Source organism: Diabrotica undecimpunctata, chromosome 6 (assembly GCF_040954645.1).
Source record: "Diabrotica undecimpunctata isolate CICGRU chromosome 6, icDiaUnde3, whole genome shotgun sequence".
Taxonomy (NCBI): domain Eukaryota; kingdom Metazoa; phylum Arthropoda; class Insecta; order Coleoptera; family Chrysomelidae; genus Diabrotica; species Diabrotica undecimpunctata.
This window is the reverse complement of record NC_092808.1, coordinates 49,351,931-49,373,401: the sequence shown is the minus strand read 5'-3', so window position 1 is coordinate 49,373,401 and position 21,471 is coordinate 49,351,931. Positions and strand designations below refer to the sequence as shown.

At 32.2% G+C, this 21,471-nt stretch overlaps 1 protein-coding gene across 2 annotated transcripts in view; it reads left to right on the top strand.

Annotated features, from left to right (window-relative positions):
* The first annotated feature begins 7,208 nt into the window (after positions 1 to 7,208).
* LOC140443430 (phenoloxidase-activating factor 3-like) overlaps positions 7,209 to 21,471 on the top strand; it is a 198,574-nt gene continuing 184,311 nt past the window's right edge. The window contains exon 1 of one of the 2 annotated variants that reach the window (XM_072534683.1): positions 7,209 to 7,411. In XM_072534683.1, coding sequence (XP_072390784.1) covers positions 7,330 to 7,411 — 82 coding nt within the window. In that variant the 5' untranslated portion in view covers positions 7,209 to 7,329. The remainder of the gene's footprint in view (positions 7,412 to 21,471) is intronic. The other variant, XM_072534684.1, reaches the window with a different exon arrangement.

Below are 21,471 nucleotides of genomic sequence, written 5' to 3'. Positions count from 1 at the left end.
TAGTTGTAAAACATAAAGCAACTTTACATTTATCGCAAATTACTTTAGGAGTATTACAGCATCCTGGTTTTTTGTATCTTCCCTTTTTTTCAGAAAATACTGGCCAGTGGGAGGTTTGGTCAAGCCTAACTTCCTTTGGTGGCACAATAGCAGTAGGTCCTCTCTTCCGTTTTTTTACATTTTCCTTCTCAATTTCACTGAGCCTGGAACGTCCTTTGTTTTTGATCTGGCCAGTTCTTGCTAACAGTACGCTATATAAGTGGTACTTAAACTGTAATAAAGGCAACTGGTTTTTCTTTTCAATTTTAAAGTAATAGCAGACACGACGATACAACAACCATCTGTTAACAACAGATAAATCCAGAAGGTGAAAATTTTTTAGATACCCCTTTTTAGATTTTATGTCTGTTCGGTAAAGAGTAATTAGTGAATTCGTAGGATCGACACCTCCCATAAATTTATTATAAAATTGCACTGCATTTGGACAGCATACATCAATTCTTGATTTTTGTTTCTTATACCACCTCTTTACTAACGAAGTAGGCTCAGAACCAACAAATGTACTAAGCAAATGAACCGGTTTATTATCGTACCACTTTAACGCTGTTAGTCTTATGCCATCTATTGTAGCGTGCTTTTCTTCTACAGTACCTTTGACCTATTTCTTTATATTCTTGTCATCAGAAAAATGGCAATTGGGCAATCTGTTTGGACGAACAGTTTCCAAACATTGCAGTCCACGTTTTTCCATTTCAATATGCAACTGAATGCTATTGAACCAGTTGTCAAAATATACTTTATAGCATTTGTTTGGTAACATTAGGTAAATAAAGAGGATGTTCGACAGTTCCTGTATATAATTCCCAGTTATAAATAATACCATTGCTATCACACAAAACAAATGCCTTGTATCCCCATTTTTTGGGTTTGGTCTTCATATATTGTTTTAAAGAATGTGCCCCTTTGAATGATATCATTTGTTTATCAATACACAATTTTTCACTCATTGGAATACTCTGAAAATTTTGAACTAGACCGTTGATGAATGGTTTAATTTTGTATAACTTATCATTATTGTTGATCATATTTTCTTTATTATTGAAATGAATTTTAGTTTTTATTTTTTCCCAGCGATTCCTAGATATAGTGTCAACTATTTGAGCAACACGTGTTTCCTTCTGCCAAAATGATCTTGTCCTTGGCAAGCCATATATTGACATCAGTAGAACAAATCCATTAAATTGGTTTAATTCTACTAGTGTCATATTCAATGGTTTATTTATATTCTTTAGCAGTGTATACAAATTACTTTGTTTTACTATGTTTTCCAGCATATTAGTAGATAATATCTTTTTAAAATAATATAGAGGCGATTCCGGTTCTAATAATTTGCATGTCGGTAAGTTACCTTTCCATTCTGGAATTGGAAATACTGTTCGGGGACCACTCTTCCACTGAATGTTTTTTCGATCATTTTTGAACTTTTGAACACATTTTGTTCAGTGTGTTTTCTGTTTTATCGGTATCATCCTCATCTTCATCTTGGTCTAAATCTCAATTGGTATCCTGGTCTTAATTTGCTTCGTACCCATAGTCTTCATTTTTCATTTTCCATTTCAATTGATCCTGCATCGATTGATATCTGAGTACCTATGGAAAATTCATTATCACTTTCTTCAAAGTCAGAGTCTTCGGATTCCTCGGATTTGTTGGGAACTTTAACAAACAATAACGGATAATTAGTAGAACGCTTCTGTATTCATCCTAAAAAAATAATTTAAAATGACATGGTCCAGTGTGAATTTAAAGCAACATACCTGTTTTTTATCACAGTACTGAAACAACATAATAAAATAATCAAATTTCAACGGCAATCAATATTTAAATGGTGATATAATGCCTATATGTATTTTTATATAAATTGTACACAATTTATAACAATAAATCAGGATCGAAAATACAAACTAATAATTCAGTCATGTGCATTTGACATACTGTTAAAAATTTCCATATAGGTTTCGTCATAGGTTCATAGATGTCACTAAGTGTATTAAAATTTATAACCAAATGTTGCCTGAAATCAACGAAGGGCATCTTAGAGTCGGAAACGGTTTTAAAAAAGTTTTCTGCATCAAAAACGCCTTTGTTGCCTTGAGTGCACACGGGGCTATAGAGGGTTGTTTTACTCAAGTCGGACAATACTCTACCTACTCAATAGCGTTTAGGTCGCATTGTTCATATTTTCAAGGGTTTTAATGACGTCGCAAGAGTAGCATCCATCAAGACCCAAGATGAAATCGTTAAGCGGAGCTTTACGAAAATTTGTCCACTACCATTTGAAAGCTGAAGGCCTTTGCTTTCAAGGCAGGGGGCATGTTTGCGCCGCAAACAATTATGTTAGACTTTTTGCTCAAACCGGCAACAGTGTGCGTTACTTCAGCGAACAGAGTGCGCGCCAAGAAGACGATATCCAGACATCAACAAGACAACAAGTAATGTACAAGTACAATTGTAAGCAGTTCGGTATAAAACAATAAATTTGTTCGTAAAAGTGTCCATCTACAAAAAGACCATACAGTTTAGTTTTAACAGCGTTTTGTTACAATTTTTAATAAAGCCAGTGTTACAGTCCACCTAGTTTTCATTTTGCCTATAATATAAAACGACAACATACTAAACTAAACAACTGATGTGCTATTTAAACGGTGTAATAGTAAATTTTAGTCTTATTTTGAGTTTATAATGTACCAAGACAAGTTTTAACGTCCACCTCGACATTGGTAAGTCTGTACAATAAATTTCTGCAACACTTTAACAAATTCAAATTTACAGTCACTTATAGTTATAAGTTTAGTATCTCTATTCGACAACGTGAATTGTATATGATTTAAGATTAAAATAAGTTGATTTAATTAGTAATACTAGTCTGAACGATTCTTCACTGTTGTGTTAGAATTTTAAACCACGTGTTGACTTATCTTAATCTTAAATCATATACAATTCACATTGTCGAATAGAGATACTAAACTTATAACTATAAGTGACTGTAAATTTGAATTTGTTAAAGTGTTGCAGAAATTTATTGTACAGACTTACCAATTTCGACGTGGACGTTACATCTTGTTGTGGTACATTATAAACTCAAAATAAGACTAAAATTTACTGTTACACCGTTTAAATAGCACATCAGTTACCGGGAATCATGACTATAACCTCATTATTAATTTAATTAATAACTCAATAACATTAATATTAATTTCTGGAATTTGTTGCTATAAACAATTTTATATATTTCTCTTTTTTCCACATTAATATAATAAAACTAAAATGGAAAATTTTAAACATACCATTACAGATGGCTCATCCACGCAGACAATTTTTTTGATTTTTTTTTCAAAATTTGTATATTTATTACTTATTTGGATTAATATTTCGTTACCTAAGTTTGTTTTGTAATTCCGACTTAAAAAAAAAATTCAAAATTTGTTACACAAACATTATTTCAATTATTTCGATTGTCACATTTAAATTTTAAAGTTAAATTTAATTCATCTAGTAATTGTTAAAAGTATGCCAATATTATACATATTAGCTTACAATTTCATTTTCATTTAATTGTTTAACTACTAAGGTCTGTTTGCTTCAAAAACTAGTTAACTTTAGTTACAACACAAAGAAATAAAAGAAGCACTGTCACACTTTAACCTACATTAGCTTGTCAAATTTACCTCTTAAAATACTAGTAGACAACAAAAGAACTCAAATTTACCAGTTGCTCTCCTACCAAGTAATGTAGTGCGAATAAACCCCCTTTTTAAATGGGGTTTATTGGGTCTGTTTTGTCTTTTCATGTCACGTACCAACTAAAGTGGGCTCGATGGCCAGACCCTTTGGGCACTCAGGTGACAAGGAGAACAAAAATTATTTTGCCAATTCGGCGGCTGAGTGACCGAGCAAACACAATCCGGGCGGGGAATCGCCGACTTAGGCCCGTATTTATAGTCGGTACTCAAGCTCGTGCTTGAGCACGTGCTCCGCCAAGTCGAACTTACGTCAAAGTTATGCTCAAGTATTTGTTGTGTTCTATAAACGATACTTCGGGTATTCTCGTACAAGATTAATCTCAAGCACGAAAAGTAGGGATTTTAAGTAAATTTGATTGATGACATCCAATAAAAAGAAGATTCTGTCAATTATTACCATTGTCACAAAACTTTATTTAAATATTTTTAGCTCCAAATTGAGCTTTATTGAAGAAGTGTCATGTTGTATATTAAATAAAAATTTATTTTTAATAAATTATTTAAAGGTATGTAATATATTATAAAAAATATGCATTCGAGGGAATAAATTTCAATTATGTGGATTTTTAGATGAGCGAAAATTGTACTAATGTATTAAACAAAAGGAAAGGTGTTTTTAATCCAGCTGTTAAAGGAAAATAATACTGTAGAGAATAAAAGGACATACGGTGCTTCCTTAATGAAAAAAGAAGGGTTGGGAGTACAATACAGCATATTATATAACTGCCAGCCTGAGGTAGATATATTGAGGACTTCAGAACAGCTACGAAAATTGTAAAACAAATTGAAATTTTATCGTAGAAAATGTAGAGAAACAACAGCATGCTGGCTACAGGTGATGGCCCTTTGAAAAAGCCAAAGCCTGATGTAGTGCTGGAGTTTGTGAAAGTTGCTGTTCTCAACATATATGTAAGCATCGACTGTCCTTTAGACAGCACAGAAGTATTCGGAAGAGGCAAATTTCCTATATATTCATACTTAGTATAATTGTAGGGCAAAAGGAGGCCCACCAGCTAGGAGAACATGTAAGTTTAATTACTGTAACATCAGAAGTATATGACTCCCTCCGTTGCTTGTCCATTTGTAAATAAAGAGTTGTTATGTATGATAATTTTGAGAAATCTTACCTGTACATTTTATAATAATTTCAAGTAATACTTGTAATATGACACCTGTTATTCCTATAGAATATGTCAATATTGTTCTGAAGCTATTTTCTTGTGGCATTTTAAATTAATTACTATTTAAATGGGAATAAGCCACAATTAAAGATTAAAATACGTTTATTGACGTTTCAATTTCCACTTCGGAAAACGTTCTCAAAATACAAACATTAGTAAATTAAACAAATTTTGTTTTTTGTTACTTAGTGAAAAATTCTTCTAATAATTTAATTTTATCTGACTCATCTATATTGACAATTCAGACATACATTATACATTTTAAAGTAGACGACTTTAAAATGATATTGCCAATATTGTTGTTGAGTTGCGTTCCTGGGACGACTTTACTTATAAGATAGTTCATTCGATTACATGAAATCATCTTTAACTTGTGAATATCCGTCAGAAATGGTAAGTAATCTTAAATCCACCTATAGCAATATGTAACAATAATAACAAACACTACTACTAATGGAGGAGTGGCTATAATAATTGCAAATAAAAAACATTCGCCAAAAATAGGTTTGAATTATTCCAAAGGTTAATAGTAATCTATAGTTATGGATTTTTAAAACAATCATTTATATATAAGTATTCTTATTTTGTACTTAATGTATGTATTATATTTAAAACTGTTAAAATTCTAAATGTAAATACTAGTTGTGGATATTTTTTTGATTTTGTTTTTAATGTATACTATGGTGGTTGTAAAGCGATTATTATATTATTTTATATTTAACAAGCCTCCATTTTTTAGTTATATACATTGTTACTTTCAAATTTGAAGGTTTATAAATATATTTTTAAATAAAAAATTTTAATATTTTAAATGTGTAATTGACTTTATATTTGATATGGAAAGGTTTTATGAAAGGAATAAACACTTATTTAAAAGGAGGGAGACAACTTGAACTCAATAAAGATATACTTGCTTAAGTTGTCTGAGTATATAGTACCTACCTATAACTCTCATTTATTTTAAATTAAAATTTAAAAAATACATTTTGACAAATAAAATAAAAAAGAATTACATTTAACATAATATAAGTATTCAATAATAGGTATATTCACATTCTCATGCATAACATTGTTGAATAAAAGTCTCCTAAAATTTAAACCTTGTTCCACATCATTAACATTTCTATTTACTGGTACATCAGTATTTTCGAGAAAATCATCATCACTATCATTATTTTCCTGTTAACATATATTGCAGAGTAATGCTGTAGTACTTATTATTGCAAGATATGTATTTAATTTGATTTGTAGGCCTCATTGCAGACAGGGAAACCATATTTTCCAGGTTCTAAATAGCCTTTTGGCAACATTTCTTACATGTGCACTATTATATCTATTTTGTTGATGATTACCTAAAGATATATATCTATCAAATAACCTATTTTTTTTAACCCATTATAAATAAATACCTTCCTTTAATACTGAAGTAAGTAGATAGTGCATATTCACTATTCATAATAATTCACCTATTAATAATTCTGGAATTTGTCTTGTTTCCATTTTAACTCTTATTCAATTCTGATCAAATATTAAGCTAATAATCGCAAAAAACAAAAAAATATTGTATTTGAAGCGAATTGGAAAAAAATATAAATATAAACAAACAAGTTAGGTTAGGATCCCGTGCTCAAGGCAGGTCGATCCGATGCTTGAGCACGAGCTGTCATTTTTGTGTACTCAAGCTCGATTTCGTGCTTGAGATGTTTATAAAACACAAAACCGACTCAAGGTCGACCTCAAGCATCGACCGATACTTGAGTAGGTACCGACTATAAATATGGGCATTAGGTCGGTGACTCGGTGTCCGGAGCACCCATTTTGGGACAAAAGTCCAACGTCATTCAAACGAAGAAACGCTCTTATAGGTACCCCTAAAATCAGATAGTATAACCACATAAAGTAAAACAGAGGATATCCCAAAAATTGTTGTGTGTATGTGTGTGATCATTTCTCTATAACCTATTAATAATTTGAGATTATTTAGTATTACCCGCGTAAAATAAATGTTTTACCACAAATACCTGTTTTCATTATTACTCACTGAATTTTTAACAATCTCTGTATTCCGTGTAATTTAAAAGATAATTTCCTTAGAAAAACGTTCGTTTCTTCTAAATTAGTCATGTATCTCTCAGACTAATACGATCCACCTGTAATGTTTAATCATCGGAATCATTAACTTTTTAGTTTTGACGAAGACTTGTACGTCATTAACAATTCGAGACTCGGTCGCCTATCGACAGACAACACAAAACAGTTAGTATCTTCGCTTCGGTTGGTGGATGTGGGTTGTTTGATAGTACTTAGTACCATTTACCCGTGTATAGTTTACGTATTTCTTTGCAATGGTAGTATCTAGTTCAATGGCTTTATTGTGGAAATCTTTATTATTAGTTACGTGTTTTTTGATAGTGGTTAAATCCCAAGGTTAGTAAACTGTTCTTAAAATTTTTAATTGCTTTAAAAAATTTTTTAATATGATTTTAATAGCGTTAATTTTCAAAATAATTGATATTTATGGAATAATTTATTTTTACACTGGTTTGTTGATTTTATTGCCTTTGTAAATAAATTTCTGGCGATTTCTGTACGACTTCTGACTCTTATTGTTGCCTTGCTGTATCTCAACTAGAAATTTTTACTTTTCTGTAAAAACTTTACTGTTTTTTTCCAGTGGGATACTAATTAATAAAAGTTTCAGTGGGATACTTCCAGCATAGTTTACCAAAATTTTTTACCAAAAAACACGTGATGAGTGTTTATAAGTATGAGCCAAAAATATTCTTTTAAAATAATATGTACCTATCTAACAATAATTTTTTACTCTCTTATAATATATAATCTCTAAGACAATACAAATAGTCTCTTTTTATACCGCTATTGCAGCTATTGGATCATAGCAGGGTAGTCTGCTATTTTTTGGGTTTAAGGAATACAAAGGAGGTAACAGAGTTAGTGCTACGATTCAAAGAATAGTACATTTAAGTCTTACGCTTTAACGGACAGAACTATTTTTTTTTGTAAAAAATATACTTTTGGGTAGTAAAAGTATTTCATTGTGCATCATTAACAAAACGAAAAAAGTTAAAAAAAAATTTCTTTGTCATAAGGGCTGGAAAGGGTGGTAGATATATCTACCAGTGTGCATTTTGACAAACAACTAATACTTACTGGGCAATGGTATATAGCGTCCTTTGGTGGGCAAGTGTGAACCAGGATTCAAAGTTGGGTTTGATGGAGGTCCAGACTTTTCTGTGAAAGTAAAAGTGCTAATCAAATTATCAGCTAGTTCACTGCAGAACTTTAACGCAGACATAGGATTAGCACTTGGGTTATTTTTTTTCAGTCTCCTTCTATAAAATATAGCTGTTTACTCTTAATATGCGTTTTTAAAGGTAGTAAAATACTTTTACCCACCAACGTCTTGATATCCATGCGATGGAGTAGTTAGCATGATATTGATTCAATAGATCTACTATTATCTGAGGACATGGTACTTTATCTCTATTTCCGGTTTTGTTTCTTATCAAAACCTGAGTTTTTTCTTAAAAATTATGTACATTGCTAACAATACTTACACATTTTACGCCTCTATATTTCCACTTATACACAGATATTTTATCAGAACTAACCGAATCTGACTGATTTTGGGAAAGCCCGTTATCAACACATAATATTTGTTTTGGACAATATTTCCTTGTTTGCCTTACAGTGCCACAAGTTTTCTTTTCCAGTAGTTTTTGCATCAGTGTTATTGTGGTGAAAAAATTATCAAAGTATACGCAATAACCAGATTTTGATATTTCGACGTTCTTCTAACATATCGGACGTTAATTGAGTGGCTTTTCCTCGATATATGTGCAAATTTAGAAGGTATCCCGTTTTAGCACAAGCCGATGTCCAAATTTTAAAACCTCTTTTTATTGGTTTCAATGGCATGTATTGTTTTAGTGATGTACGCCTTTGAAAGCACACATGCTTTCTGGGCATGAGTTTTTTTTATTTTCATAAAAAGTTGCGAATTCTTCTGTGTAGCGTAAAAGGTCGATTCTTTTGAAATTGTTTGACATATACTCTCACTAAAGAAAACTCTGAAGAAGTCTATTGGCTTACTCGAATTAATGTCAACATTGACGCTTGAAGAAGCTTGGACCACACAAAAATTGATTTGAATGAGCAGGAGTTTGTTCCTCTGTCTCGTCTTTATAGGAGGAGTTAAGGAATTTGTTGCATAAGATAATGTTAAAATGTTAACAGTTGTTCATCCTCGTCTTCTTTACCAGAAACGTTTTTTTTAGGAAATAATCTAGCCAACTTGTTGTGTTTGAAACCAAATCCATCATCTTAATCAAGGATCTCGATCCGAATCATCAAAATCTTTGTTTGTAGAAATATTTGTCTTTCTTATAAGAGTACATTGGCGCACGCTTTTCAAGTACTGTACTGAAGTACTGAAATATGTCGGTTGGTCGATACTAGCACTCGGGGATTGTGACGGAGGTTTGGAAATTGAGCTTGTCTCAGGGAAATAGTTGTCCGCGTCCTCATTGCCATCAAATTCGGAAAGACAATACTCTTCATCACGTCCGTTATATACTGGAGTTCAGCTTCTGTAAGCGGTCGGTTTTGAGACATCTAAAAGAACATCAATAATATACTGGAAAAATTGTAATGGCAAATAGACCTAATAAATAATTTAAATTCTTGTATAAGAACTTTGTCTAGCAAATAAATACTAAACTTTGCTTTAGTGTATCCGCAAAAAAATTAGTATTGTGCGTAAACTAGTATGTGAAAAAATAACCTTTCATTTGGTACAATCCTCAAAATGAATAAAAATATTTTTCTAGCGCTAATGTCAAACAACAAGATTTTTATAGAAATTTGTTGCCATAATATTGTTTAATAACTGGCATAGGTTTTAAAACTAAAAAATAAAATTTGTTTGTACGCCGGGATAAATAAAACAATGAATTTTTGGACTAAAATTCTTATAAAACATATTTATTAATGCAATAACTATTCCAGTGCTTTTATATAATTATCTTCTAGTTAAAAATAATGAAAAAAGTATACATGACACTTCTTTTCCAAGTATTTTATTTCAAATGGCACGTGTGCAAAAAATTTAAAAAAATTAAGGGATTTTTTACATAGACTGTTGCAGTAGGATACGCTGGTAGCTTATCATACCAGTTTTCGGTATTAATACGTAAAGTAGAATTTCACTATTTGGGAGAGTGATTCATCGTTTAAACGCTGAATATCCTCAAATTTAAATGTACACAGCGGTCCTCGAAAACTACCCGTTTTCTCAATTGCAATTTGCGTTTTCTCATAAGAAATTACACAATATATAAGTAGTATATTTATTTGTACTTCTCTATAGAAAAACTGACCAGGAGTTGTCGTACAGTGTAGCCAATTCTTGTTCACAAGTAGTAATTATGGTCATACAAAACCTGTGTTCTTCCACGCAGCGATTATTACCGTCATAAAAATACCAAAAAACATGATTTTTTCAATAGTAAAAATTAAGCACAAAATTGTAACTAAATAAATTTTATTTATATGTTGCGTTTCGTTACATATTTAAATTTATAAAAGAAATATCGATATTTTAAAACAATATTTTTCAATCGTTTGGCAACTTTGGAATTAGCGACGGAACTCCGTTTCAATTCCGACCCACATAAAGCCGTAAAACTAGTTTTTATCGAGCAAGTGCCCATCAACAATAGTTCATTTACATTGGTGTTTCTGAGGGTAGGGCATGTGTTGCATTTTGTGAATATATTTTATGCGATAAGTTTGTGTTATTGATAAAACGTGTTATTGATAATACGAGTGTTATAGTTTGTCGTTTTATAGTAAATTTTTAGTTATATTCTGTGATTATTTGGTTTGAGTTTTATTGGAGTTGGACGAATAACCGAGCTGTTCCAAGAGAAGACAGCAAAATTCTGATGTTGATTCCAAAAATGAAAATCCGCAAAAGAGACGGAAAATGTTAACGTCCGAAGAGAAGGTAATGATACCAAACGTTTATGAAGGAATTGTCTGCAGAAAAATTACATTAAATGTTAGCCAAGCGGTCGACATTTGTAGCAGTTTAACAAAAGTATCCGTTAGCTGTATTTCTTGTGTACTTAAAAATACATCGGAAAATAAAAAGCAAGAAAAAGGTAAAATTAGAGGTAGGAAAAGCATTGTTTTGGATGACGAGACAAGGAATATTATACGTCGAAAAATTCATTCATTTTATTTTCGGAGTGAAATTCCAACACTGAAAAATATTTCTCAAGAGCTCGAAAATGATGACTCTTTACCCAAGATATCTCGTAGAATCTTAATCAGGACCATGCGCGAAATGAACTTTTGATATGTAAAACTTAACAGAAAAAGTATGCTATTAGAAAAAAACAAAATTATTGTATGGAGAAGAAAATATTTAGAAGAAATATGCAAAATTCGTAGCACTGGACGCAAAATATGTTATTTGGATGAAACCTGGATTAACGAAGGTCATACAGTTGGAAAAGTTTGGCAAGATTTAAATGCCAAAAGTAAACGCGAAGCATTTATAGAAGGCTGATCTACAGGATTAGAAGCTCCATTAGGAAAGGGTTGGCGTTTAATCATCACCCATATAGGAAATGATACAGGGTTTCTTGATGATGGTTTTCTTCAATTTGAGTCGAAAAAAACAGGTGATTATGAAAGAAATTGAAAGGGAGGATTCAAGAATGGCTTACAGAAAAGGGGATTGCATACGAAGAATCAATGCTCAAAATTTAGCTACTTGAGATTGCACGGTTAAGGAAAAGTGAATATCTTAAATATGCTGTAGATGAAACTGCAAAAGATGATGGTGTCAAAGTTCTGCGTCTACCACCTTATCATTGCGAACTTAATCCCATTGAACTTATCTGGGCCTAAGTGAAAGGAGAAGTAGCACGCAATACCAAAACGTTCAAATTAAACGAAATTAAGAAACTTTTGATTCAAGCAATCCTCCATGTAACTCCAGAGAAATGGGATAAATGTATAGGCCACATAATTAAAGAAGAACATCGTATGTGGGAACTTGACACTCATATCGAAGTTTTACTAGAGGCAATTATATTATAATTATGAATCACTCTCTCAAATAGTGAAATTATACCATACGTGTATCGACTGGGCCTATAAGAATTGTTTTCATCGAAACTCAGATCACAAAATAAGCCGTAATAGCTTGTGGTTTATATAAATACCAGAGAGCGTTAAAGGGTAAATATGTTTTTTATATTTTTTATGTCAATATAGCTTACATAAAGTGTTTGACTATAAATCGTGAACACGGGTTATTGTTCAAACTTGCAAAATATAAATGTTTTAAAGTATTCCTTACTTTTTTACTTTTTACGCTCCAGCGCCGATCACCCTTTATTTTCAGTCTTCTTGAGGACCTTCTCCTTCTTAAGTGACGGGACATGACCAGTTATCATAATTTATTTATTATCCTATATAATATCTACATTGCGTTGTTTGTACGTCTACCTGCCTGTGTGAAGCGGAAAATTGTAACTTGAAGAAAACAGTTTGAGAACCTCTTTAATTTTAAGCGACTTTGGACCCCACAGGTCTTACTCACCGGAGTAGAACTCTTAAATATGAAATTAGTGGCATAAAATGTGGGTGTAGAATTGATATGGTCATAAGAGAATCTATGTTTGGTTTGAATATGCTGGCTCAAAGTTCCTTTCTTCCAGTCTATACACCTTAACAGATGTGTAGTGATTTTTAATGATCCTTTCTTCCTGGAATCGTATTACTCTTTTTATGCCGTCTCTCCATCTATACCTATTTTGGGTGATAAATACCACATTAACAAAGTTCGTGTTTAGTAGCCTCTCGACTGTATATATATCCATTACCCTTGACTTCTTCTTTCCTCCAGTTTTCCTTGGACTACTAGTCTGTCCATATTATCGGACAGGGTAAATGATCAAAAAATGTTTTTGTAATATGTTTGTGGAGGTGTACTTTACTCTCCTTATCTTGGTTTTATATTCTATCATCAGCAATTGGTGGTCACTATTACAAACTGATAAAGTTCCTGAATCAAGAAAAATAAATGGATGACAGATGGCACCTTGAAATTAATGGAACAACGTCGACTGATAAAATCTAATGAAACAAAATATAGACACATGCAGAGAATAAAAAACGAGATCAAATTAGCCAAAGAAAAATTGGATGAGAGAAAGGTGCGACGAAATGGAGGATGTAATATCTAAACACGACTTATTTAGTGTGCACAAAAAACTATGAAATGAGTAACATATTTAAAAAACGAGCTCCCTCTGTACTCGTTGACAATATTATTGTAAATGAGCAGGAAATAAGAAAAGAATAGCAGCTGTATATATTAGAATTGTTTGGAGATGACAGGAATAATATTGCCGAATTCTACCAAAACTGTTGTACCGACGGCCCAAAAATTATGAAATGCGAGGTAGAACACGATATAAATAATACTAAAATTAAAATAGCTTGTGGTCCAGATGATACACCAACTGAGTTGCTGAAACTAATAGTGAATGATTACATAAAAGTAGTAGAAAGACTTTTTAATTCGATATGTAACACCGGAGTGATTCCCACACATTGGCTCAAATCCATCTTGGTCGCAATACCTAAAAAACACAATGCGAGAAAATGCTCAGAATATCGATTAATTAGCCTAATGAACCACACTCTTAAATTTTTCCTAAAAATACTTCACAACAGAATTAGACGCAAATGCGAAGAAGACCTCGAACATACCCAATTTGGTTTTAAAAATGCTATGGGAACCAGAGAGGCACTTTTTGCGCTTAACATCCTATTACAAAAATGCCACGAACAAAGAAAAGATGTATTTGCATGTTTCTTGGACTTCGAAAAGGCATTCGATAAAGTACAGCAGGATATTCGTGTCATTAAAAATTTGTTTGTCAACATTAATCAAATAATGAACAACTAAAATACAATAAAATGATACTAAATAATAACAAATTAAGCAAGCAGCATTAATTATTGAGAGTGAGCTTGACAAAGTAAATATTAAATTGGGACGTTAGTGCCATTGGGTGTAACCAATCGGATGGAAACTGTACCATATAGTCAGGCAGTAATTAGTATATGGTATATTATAGAGGTACTTATTAGGTTAAAATTGAATTATACTTACAACAAACCAAAATTATTAATTACATATCAGATACAGGAAAGCTCTATAAGCTAACTTATTCCTGAGAACCACCTTCCCCTCATGGAATCCATTCACTTCAATCCCAGAATGTATAACTTTTTTATTACATGTATAATATTATGTCACTATGTAAGATGTTTTTTGTTTCATATGTTTCTTAATTGTTATAGCTGTTATCACAGGATATAAAAAAGTATATAGAATTAAAATTTTTGGACGGTTCATACAAATAAACACAAAATTTATTAAAATTTGAGCAGCCTTTTGCCCTATCTTATGTTGTCATTTTAGGGAGGTTATGTTATTAGTACTTCGGCCAAACAATATCGTGGTTGAGCAAAAAGTATCTAAGAATTCGCATCATACATACTAACAAGAAATAAATAAAATAACATATGTTAGATTACTTTATTAGATTCAAAATGAGCATTTACAAATTATCAAACAGTTTATAATATTTGCATAATAATAACCTTTCGCAGATCCAATATTAAAAATAGTAAAATTATACACTTTAAAATTCCTTTTATAATAAAACAATGATACCTGTGATTGGGATGTAGATAATACTTTATGCAAATCAATGCAGGCAGTTACAACTTTTGCTGTTTTCTTAGAAACTTCTATATCACGATTTTTGGCTTAACGTGCAACACATTAGTTTGCAATCTCTCTCTCTCTCACTCTCACTCTCTCTCTCTCTCTCTCTCTCTCTCTCCCTCTCTCTCTCTCTCTCTCTCTTCAATTCTGACCCTCAAAAGGAAATGCAGTGGTCATCGTGATGTTGTGTATTGTCCATCTCCAAAGTTCTCTGTCTCTGTTGATTTCTTTTAACTCATGCATATGTCTTTTGCATATGCATGTAATTAGATCGATCCATCTTGTTAAGATCTTCCTCGTGATCTTCGGCCTTCTACCTTTACTTAGATAATAAGTCTTTCCATGTTTTCTGTGTCTGCTCTCATAAAATGTCCAAAGTATTACAATTGTTGGAGACGAACTTTGCTGGATAGCCGTTTGCTGACTTTCAGCTTATTCAATATTGAAATATTTGTCGTATGGTCGGTCCACGGAAATCGTAACATTTTTCTAAATGAAGATTGACATTGACAGTGACATGAAGATTTCAATGGCGTCTATCTTTCTTCTTTCCGCATGTCGTATTGTTCAAGATTCACATCCGTATGTTTGCAATATGTAAAGCTATTCCTTTTCTATTTGGCCTTTCTCTGCTTTATTGTTATATAGAGTACAAGTCAGATACTGATTTTTTTCGGTGTAAAAAGCCGATATTAAACTCAGTATTGAATATGTGCTATGTGGTGGCTGGCTGATCGCATGGGTGATTCTCTAACATCCATTCATTATACAGTAAAAACAAATTGGGAAGCTTTTGGGAAACTTTTCTAGCGTAGTGGGATTCTTTTGCTGGAATAGAGTTTATATGCGCACGAATGGAATTTTTAATATTTTCATTTACAGCATTTGCTCTTTTCTTATGGCGACCACCCATATTTCCAGATATAAATTTCCTCCATCTTCGTGACTATCAATTTTTTTAAATAGCGTAGTTAACTACATAATATCTGTTATGTTAAAAGTGTCCAAAAATGTTTTTTACAAACTTAGAGTAGGTATTCTGCTAACTGCAAATTTTATTCATATGTTCATTTTCTTCTGGACTTTTTTACCTTTGTAACCTTTCTCTCTTGTCTGAGAAGATAATTACATAAATATTCGCTCTGTTTGTTATGATCAGCCATTTTCCAAAATAATTTCGATTCAGTTGTAATAATATATTATTGCCACAGTTTTTTTAAGACATTTATTTTCCAAACACTTAGATCCCTTTCTCCCTCCCCTCACAGATTTTTCTTCTTTGGATATCGTTTTTTCTTAACAGACGTATTTAATGATCAACTTGTAATTTTGGTGCATGTAGAGGTTTCCGCTGTCGATGTATCTTGAGTAATGCACTGTGAATATTTGGTACCTTATTTTTATCAGCAGAAGTTAGTTCGATCGTAAATGATTTAGGTATTATTATTTTTGTTTGAAGTTCTAAACTGAAAAGTATTTTCACGCGAGCTTTTAAGATTTAAGACATGCTATAACTATGCTTATAACTTATAGCTTATAGCTTATAAGCTTATAACTATGCTCAGCAGTTAATAATAAAGAATTTACTTCTTGTCTGTCACCTTCCTGATTAGAAGAGCCTGGTAAAATGACTAAAATGTTATTTATAGTAATATTGCACTATCTTGATTTCTTGTATCACAACTTACAATAAAGTAAAAACTTACTCAATAAATTTTTCGAGAAAAACATATACAATATTACAATGCTTTTATAAAAAATATTTATCGATACTAACATTATTATTGTTTAGATCATTATTATATAGAAATTTGCCCTTACAATGAGGTTATTTTGTTGTTATATTTACATAAGACAGGATAAAAGGTATTAGACCAAAATAAGGGTTATCCTTTATAGATGTTACTAAATTCATAGTTAAAAAACATTGTAAGTAGAGTTACAATGTTATTCACATTAGGTGTCGAAATGAAGACAGGCGAGTGGTGTGTTGTGTAGAAAGATTTCAATGAAACTGAAAGGGAAATTCGATAGATCTGCCATAAGATCAGCTATGATGTACTGAACTAAATGTTGAGCAGTCCATATGAAAGAGAAATGATCAGATGGATGAATAGAGTGATAAAAAAAGCATACAATTAAGAATGAAATCCAAATTAATAAGAAACGTTACCAGAGCGATTGTAAAGCTTACCTAAAATTCATAAAGACAATGTTCAGATTGTCAGTGGGATTTACTCTCTTACACAGGATGTCACAAAATATCTAATAACGTCACTAATTTCATAAATTGGGAACGACACGTTTTTACTGTTTACGCTGGTACCGGTTTTTCAGACATTAGAATACATTTGTTAGCAGGTTCTAGAAAACATCTCAAACCTTTTTACTTTTTTGTATCATAATCTTACGATAATATCTTTTTGTGAGACAGTGGATTTACAATTAACAAATATACAACCATTGTTGTGGTTCCGTGGTGGACATAAGATTTTTTTCATATCTGGAGCTAGTCGGAGGCTCTTATCTTAAAAATTTCTGAACTTTAATAAATTATCTAAACCCTAAGACGCTCTTTACTAGGGAAATATAGAACAATAAACATATTTTGTCCAGTCGTCAAAGAGATCTCTTTCTTCTTTTTATATAGACGTGACTCTTTCTATTTTTTAATGTGCCTCCAGTAGGTTTGTCGTTCCAACGTTTTCGTGGTCTTCTTACTGATCGTCTTCCTGTTGGGGAACTGCCTCTTGCCGTCTAACCCAGTTCTTGATGTTCTCCACCTTGCATCTACGTCGTATATCTGTACTTCTACCTCTGTCCCATAGTGTCTTACCATCAATTTTTCTAAGTGTTTTCATCTCTGCTGTTTCTAACATCCTTTTTGTCCTCTCTGTATCAAGTCTTGTTTCTGCCGCGTATGTCATTATTGGTCTGATGACTGTTTTGTAAATTCTGTCTTTCGTTTCTATCCCGATATTTTTATTTCTCCATATTGTTTCATTTAGGCAGCCTACGGCTCGGTTTGCTCTATTCACTTAATCTTCCATTTCAGTTTCGAGCTTTCCGTAGCTGGATTAAGTGATGCCTAGATATTTAAACTCCATCACTTGTTCTATTATTTGACCTTCCAGCTCCAATTTATATCTTAGTATATTTGTTGTTGTAACCTTGTATTTTGTCTTTTTTGGGGAAATTAACATATTAAATTTTTTGGCAGATATATCAAATTGGTGCAGCATATGTTGTAAATTATCTTCACTTTGAGAGAGTAGTATTGCGTCTTCTGCATAGCAGATTATTTTAGGTTATTTTTTTCCCATTTCGTCAGAGAGTTGACACTTAAAAATTACACGAACAAGCTGAATTTTGCAGAGAATATTATTTTGAAACCCCAAAAAGATGCAAAAAAGTTTATCACTTTTACCCCTGGGCTTTTCTCTAAAACCCCCCTTGCAGGGGGGTAAAAACGCAAAAAAATCAATTTAACACAAATTTCTACACCGTAGAAAAAAATGTTTCAAATAAAAAATGTAGCTGAAATAATTTTAAACAATAGTATATTACTTTATGAGGCGGAGAAGCATGACTTTTCTTGACGCGCCCGATATTTTTTGCCCGACTTGCCCGAGGGCAAGTCAAGAAAAGTCGCTTCTTTGCCGAATAAAGTATACTATTTTTTCTTCAAACGTACCACTTTTCAACCATAAATGGTACAATTCATACGCTATTTTTACTCGAAATTAACTGTGACAACTATCAAAGTCGTCTAGATGTTAGAAATTAAAATAATTAAGTCGTCGGTGGGATTTGTGTCTCCCTGGTTACAGTTGTTTGACAGTTGTTTGCAATTATTAAAGACAGCTTATTGTTGTTGCAACCGAAAGTGCAAATTTAGTGCGAAAATGGAAAACCTAAACGAAATTGAGTCCGCGGCTAATGATGCAGTAGCACGTTTGAGGCCCTCCAAGTCCGGAATAAAGTATCGGTTAGCGTACAAGCACTTCCTAGAGTGGTGCGATACAAGAGGAGTACGGCAAGTTACCGAAGACGTTTTACTGGCATATTTTAATATAATGAAAAATGAAAATAAATGGAAATCTTCTACAATATGGTCACGATACTCTATGATAAAATCCGAGTTGGTTATTAGAAAAAATGTGGATATAAGCAAATTTTTAAAGTTACGTGCCTTTCTGAAAAAAACAAGCGAAGGATATACTGCAAAGAAGTCTAAAGTTTTCACTAAAGACGAGTTTGATAAATTTTTGTTTGAAGCGCCAGATAAGTTGTATTTAGGATTAAAGGTAAAAAAAATTATATTGCAAAGCATGTAGTATACTCTACTAAATTATAAAAATATTTCAGATTGTTTTGTTAATTGGGGTTAACGGCGCCTGTCGATGCGACGAAATGGTAAAAATGAAGACTGTGGACATTGAGGATAAAGAAAATGTAATAATTATCAAAATCCCAGACAGTAAAACACGACAAATTAGATCTTTTACGATAATTGGTCAAAACTACATTAAACTGTATAAAAAGTATACATCACTGCGGCCTGAAAATTTCACAGAAAACCGATTTTTTATCAAGTACCAAAATGGAAAGTGTTATCGAAGCGTCATGGGAATACATTCGATCAGCGCAGTAGCCCAAAAAGTAGCTAGTTATTTAAATTTAAACGATGCAAGCGCATACACGGGTCACTCTTTATGACGAACTTCAGCAACACTTTTAATTGATGGAGGCGGAAATCTATAATGCCTCAAACGACATGGGGGCTGGAAATCAAGCACGGTTGCCGAAGGATATATAGAGGATTCAATAAGAAATAAGAACGATAATGTTCAAAAAATTTTAAACCCTCATGATTCGCCAACATCGGGAATGATTGCTGAAAGTTGTTCTTGACCATCAGTATCATCAACAATTACCAATGCGTATCAAGAGTCGGGAACATTTTTGCACGGTTTCAATTTTGAAAATGACTCATTAACTAATTGTACTTTTAATATTACTATAAATAAAAATGATGTTTAATTATTGTTAATGACATTTGTATTGTTGCTTTGTGACATGTTTCATATTGTTGCCATGACAACATTTTTCCCTCCGCCGTAAAGAAATGGAAAAAAAAACTGCTGCCGGCGGAGACATCAAACTTTGACAGGATCAAGTTAGATAAGTAATGTCATCATTATTTGACGTTTGAAGAGAAAAATGTTTATAAGCATTTGTTATGTAGAATGAACCGTTATTTTAACCTTAAAAAATGTTTTTAAGGTTGAAAGTTAAAAAAAAATATATAAATCAAAATACACATACCTTTCGCAAATTGCAAATATAAGCTTCAGTGGAAGTTGATGGCATCAACGTTACGTTTCTCATAATTTTTTGTTCTCTTTGCGATAGAAATTTATTTTGGTAAGGTAACATTTTCACAATTATTGATTGCCAATGGTAATCAGAAACCTAATAAAATAAATCTACAACATGGAACCAACTATCGGATGTTAGAGATAGCTGCAACAAGGAACCAAAGTTACTTGGTTCGAACTTGAAAACCTGTACCACCGAATTTATTATTCTGCAATAGGGTTCTATCGTCCACTAGATGGTGCTGAGATGCCAGAACATTTGGCTCGTTATTGCAGAACATGAATAATATTATTTACAGTCTATTCGAACCAAGAACTTCATTTTCGAAAAAATGTTAGTTGGTTCCTTGTTGCATAACGATGTCCAATTATCAATTAACTAAAATTAACTTACCCGTGTTTATTCGATGCAGAATTGATGTGTTAATTATTGGACTAGTCCAGTTGTCAACCAGTTGAACCCTAAAAATTATACGAATAAGCTGAATTTTGGCGAGAATATTAATTTTGGGACCCCAAAAAGATGCAAAACAGTTTACCGCTTTTACCCCCGGACTTCCCCCTAAGACGTCCCTAGTAGGGGGGTAAAAACACAAAAAAATCGATTTATCAAAAATATGTACGACACAGAGAAAAATATTTCAAATAAAAAATGTAGCTGAGATAATTTTAAACAAAAATGTTTATTAGCACTTTTTGTGTAGAATGAACCATTCTCTTAGAAACAGCGCTTGAAGCGACCATCGATTTTAAATGTCAGTTACGCGCCCGATTTGTATCAGCTAGACGGTAAAAATTCGATATCTTCTGATCCAAGTATCCTATCAACATTTTAAAGGTACAGAGTGCAGCTTTCGCATGCAGTTTTTGTATTTTGTCGAGAATAAACTTAGTTTTTATAAAGGTGTAAAATAAATTAACGTGACACGATTTTTGCCATTGTTTATAATTCTCGTGAGATTAGTAAAACTGATTACTTTAATTCTCCAGTTGTAGTTAAATTTCCATTTTTAGAGATCAAGTTTTAAATCCTATGACATGAAATTTTATTTTTGAGTTTTGGTAACAAATATGATGCATTTGAAATATGAATAAAAAACGCAGAATTTAATGTTTTATATTACAAACGATCACACGTCACGGGAAATGTATTTAAGAAGACGGTTTTGGGTGTAGTTTATTGCAGAAGTTTTGTTCTATTGAAAAACGTACTAGTTTAATTGTAAAAAAAAAGTTTTTTTAAATGTTTTAGATCATTTATTGTGTGA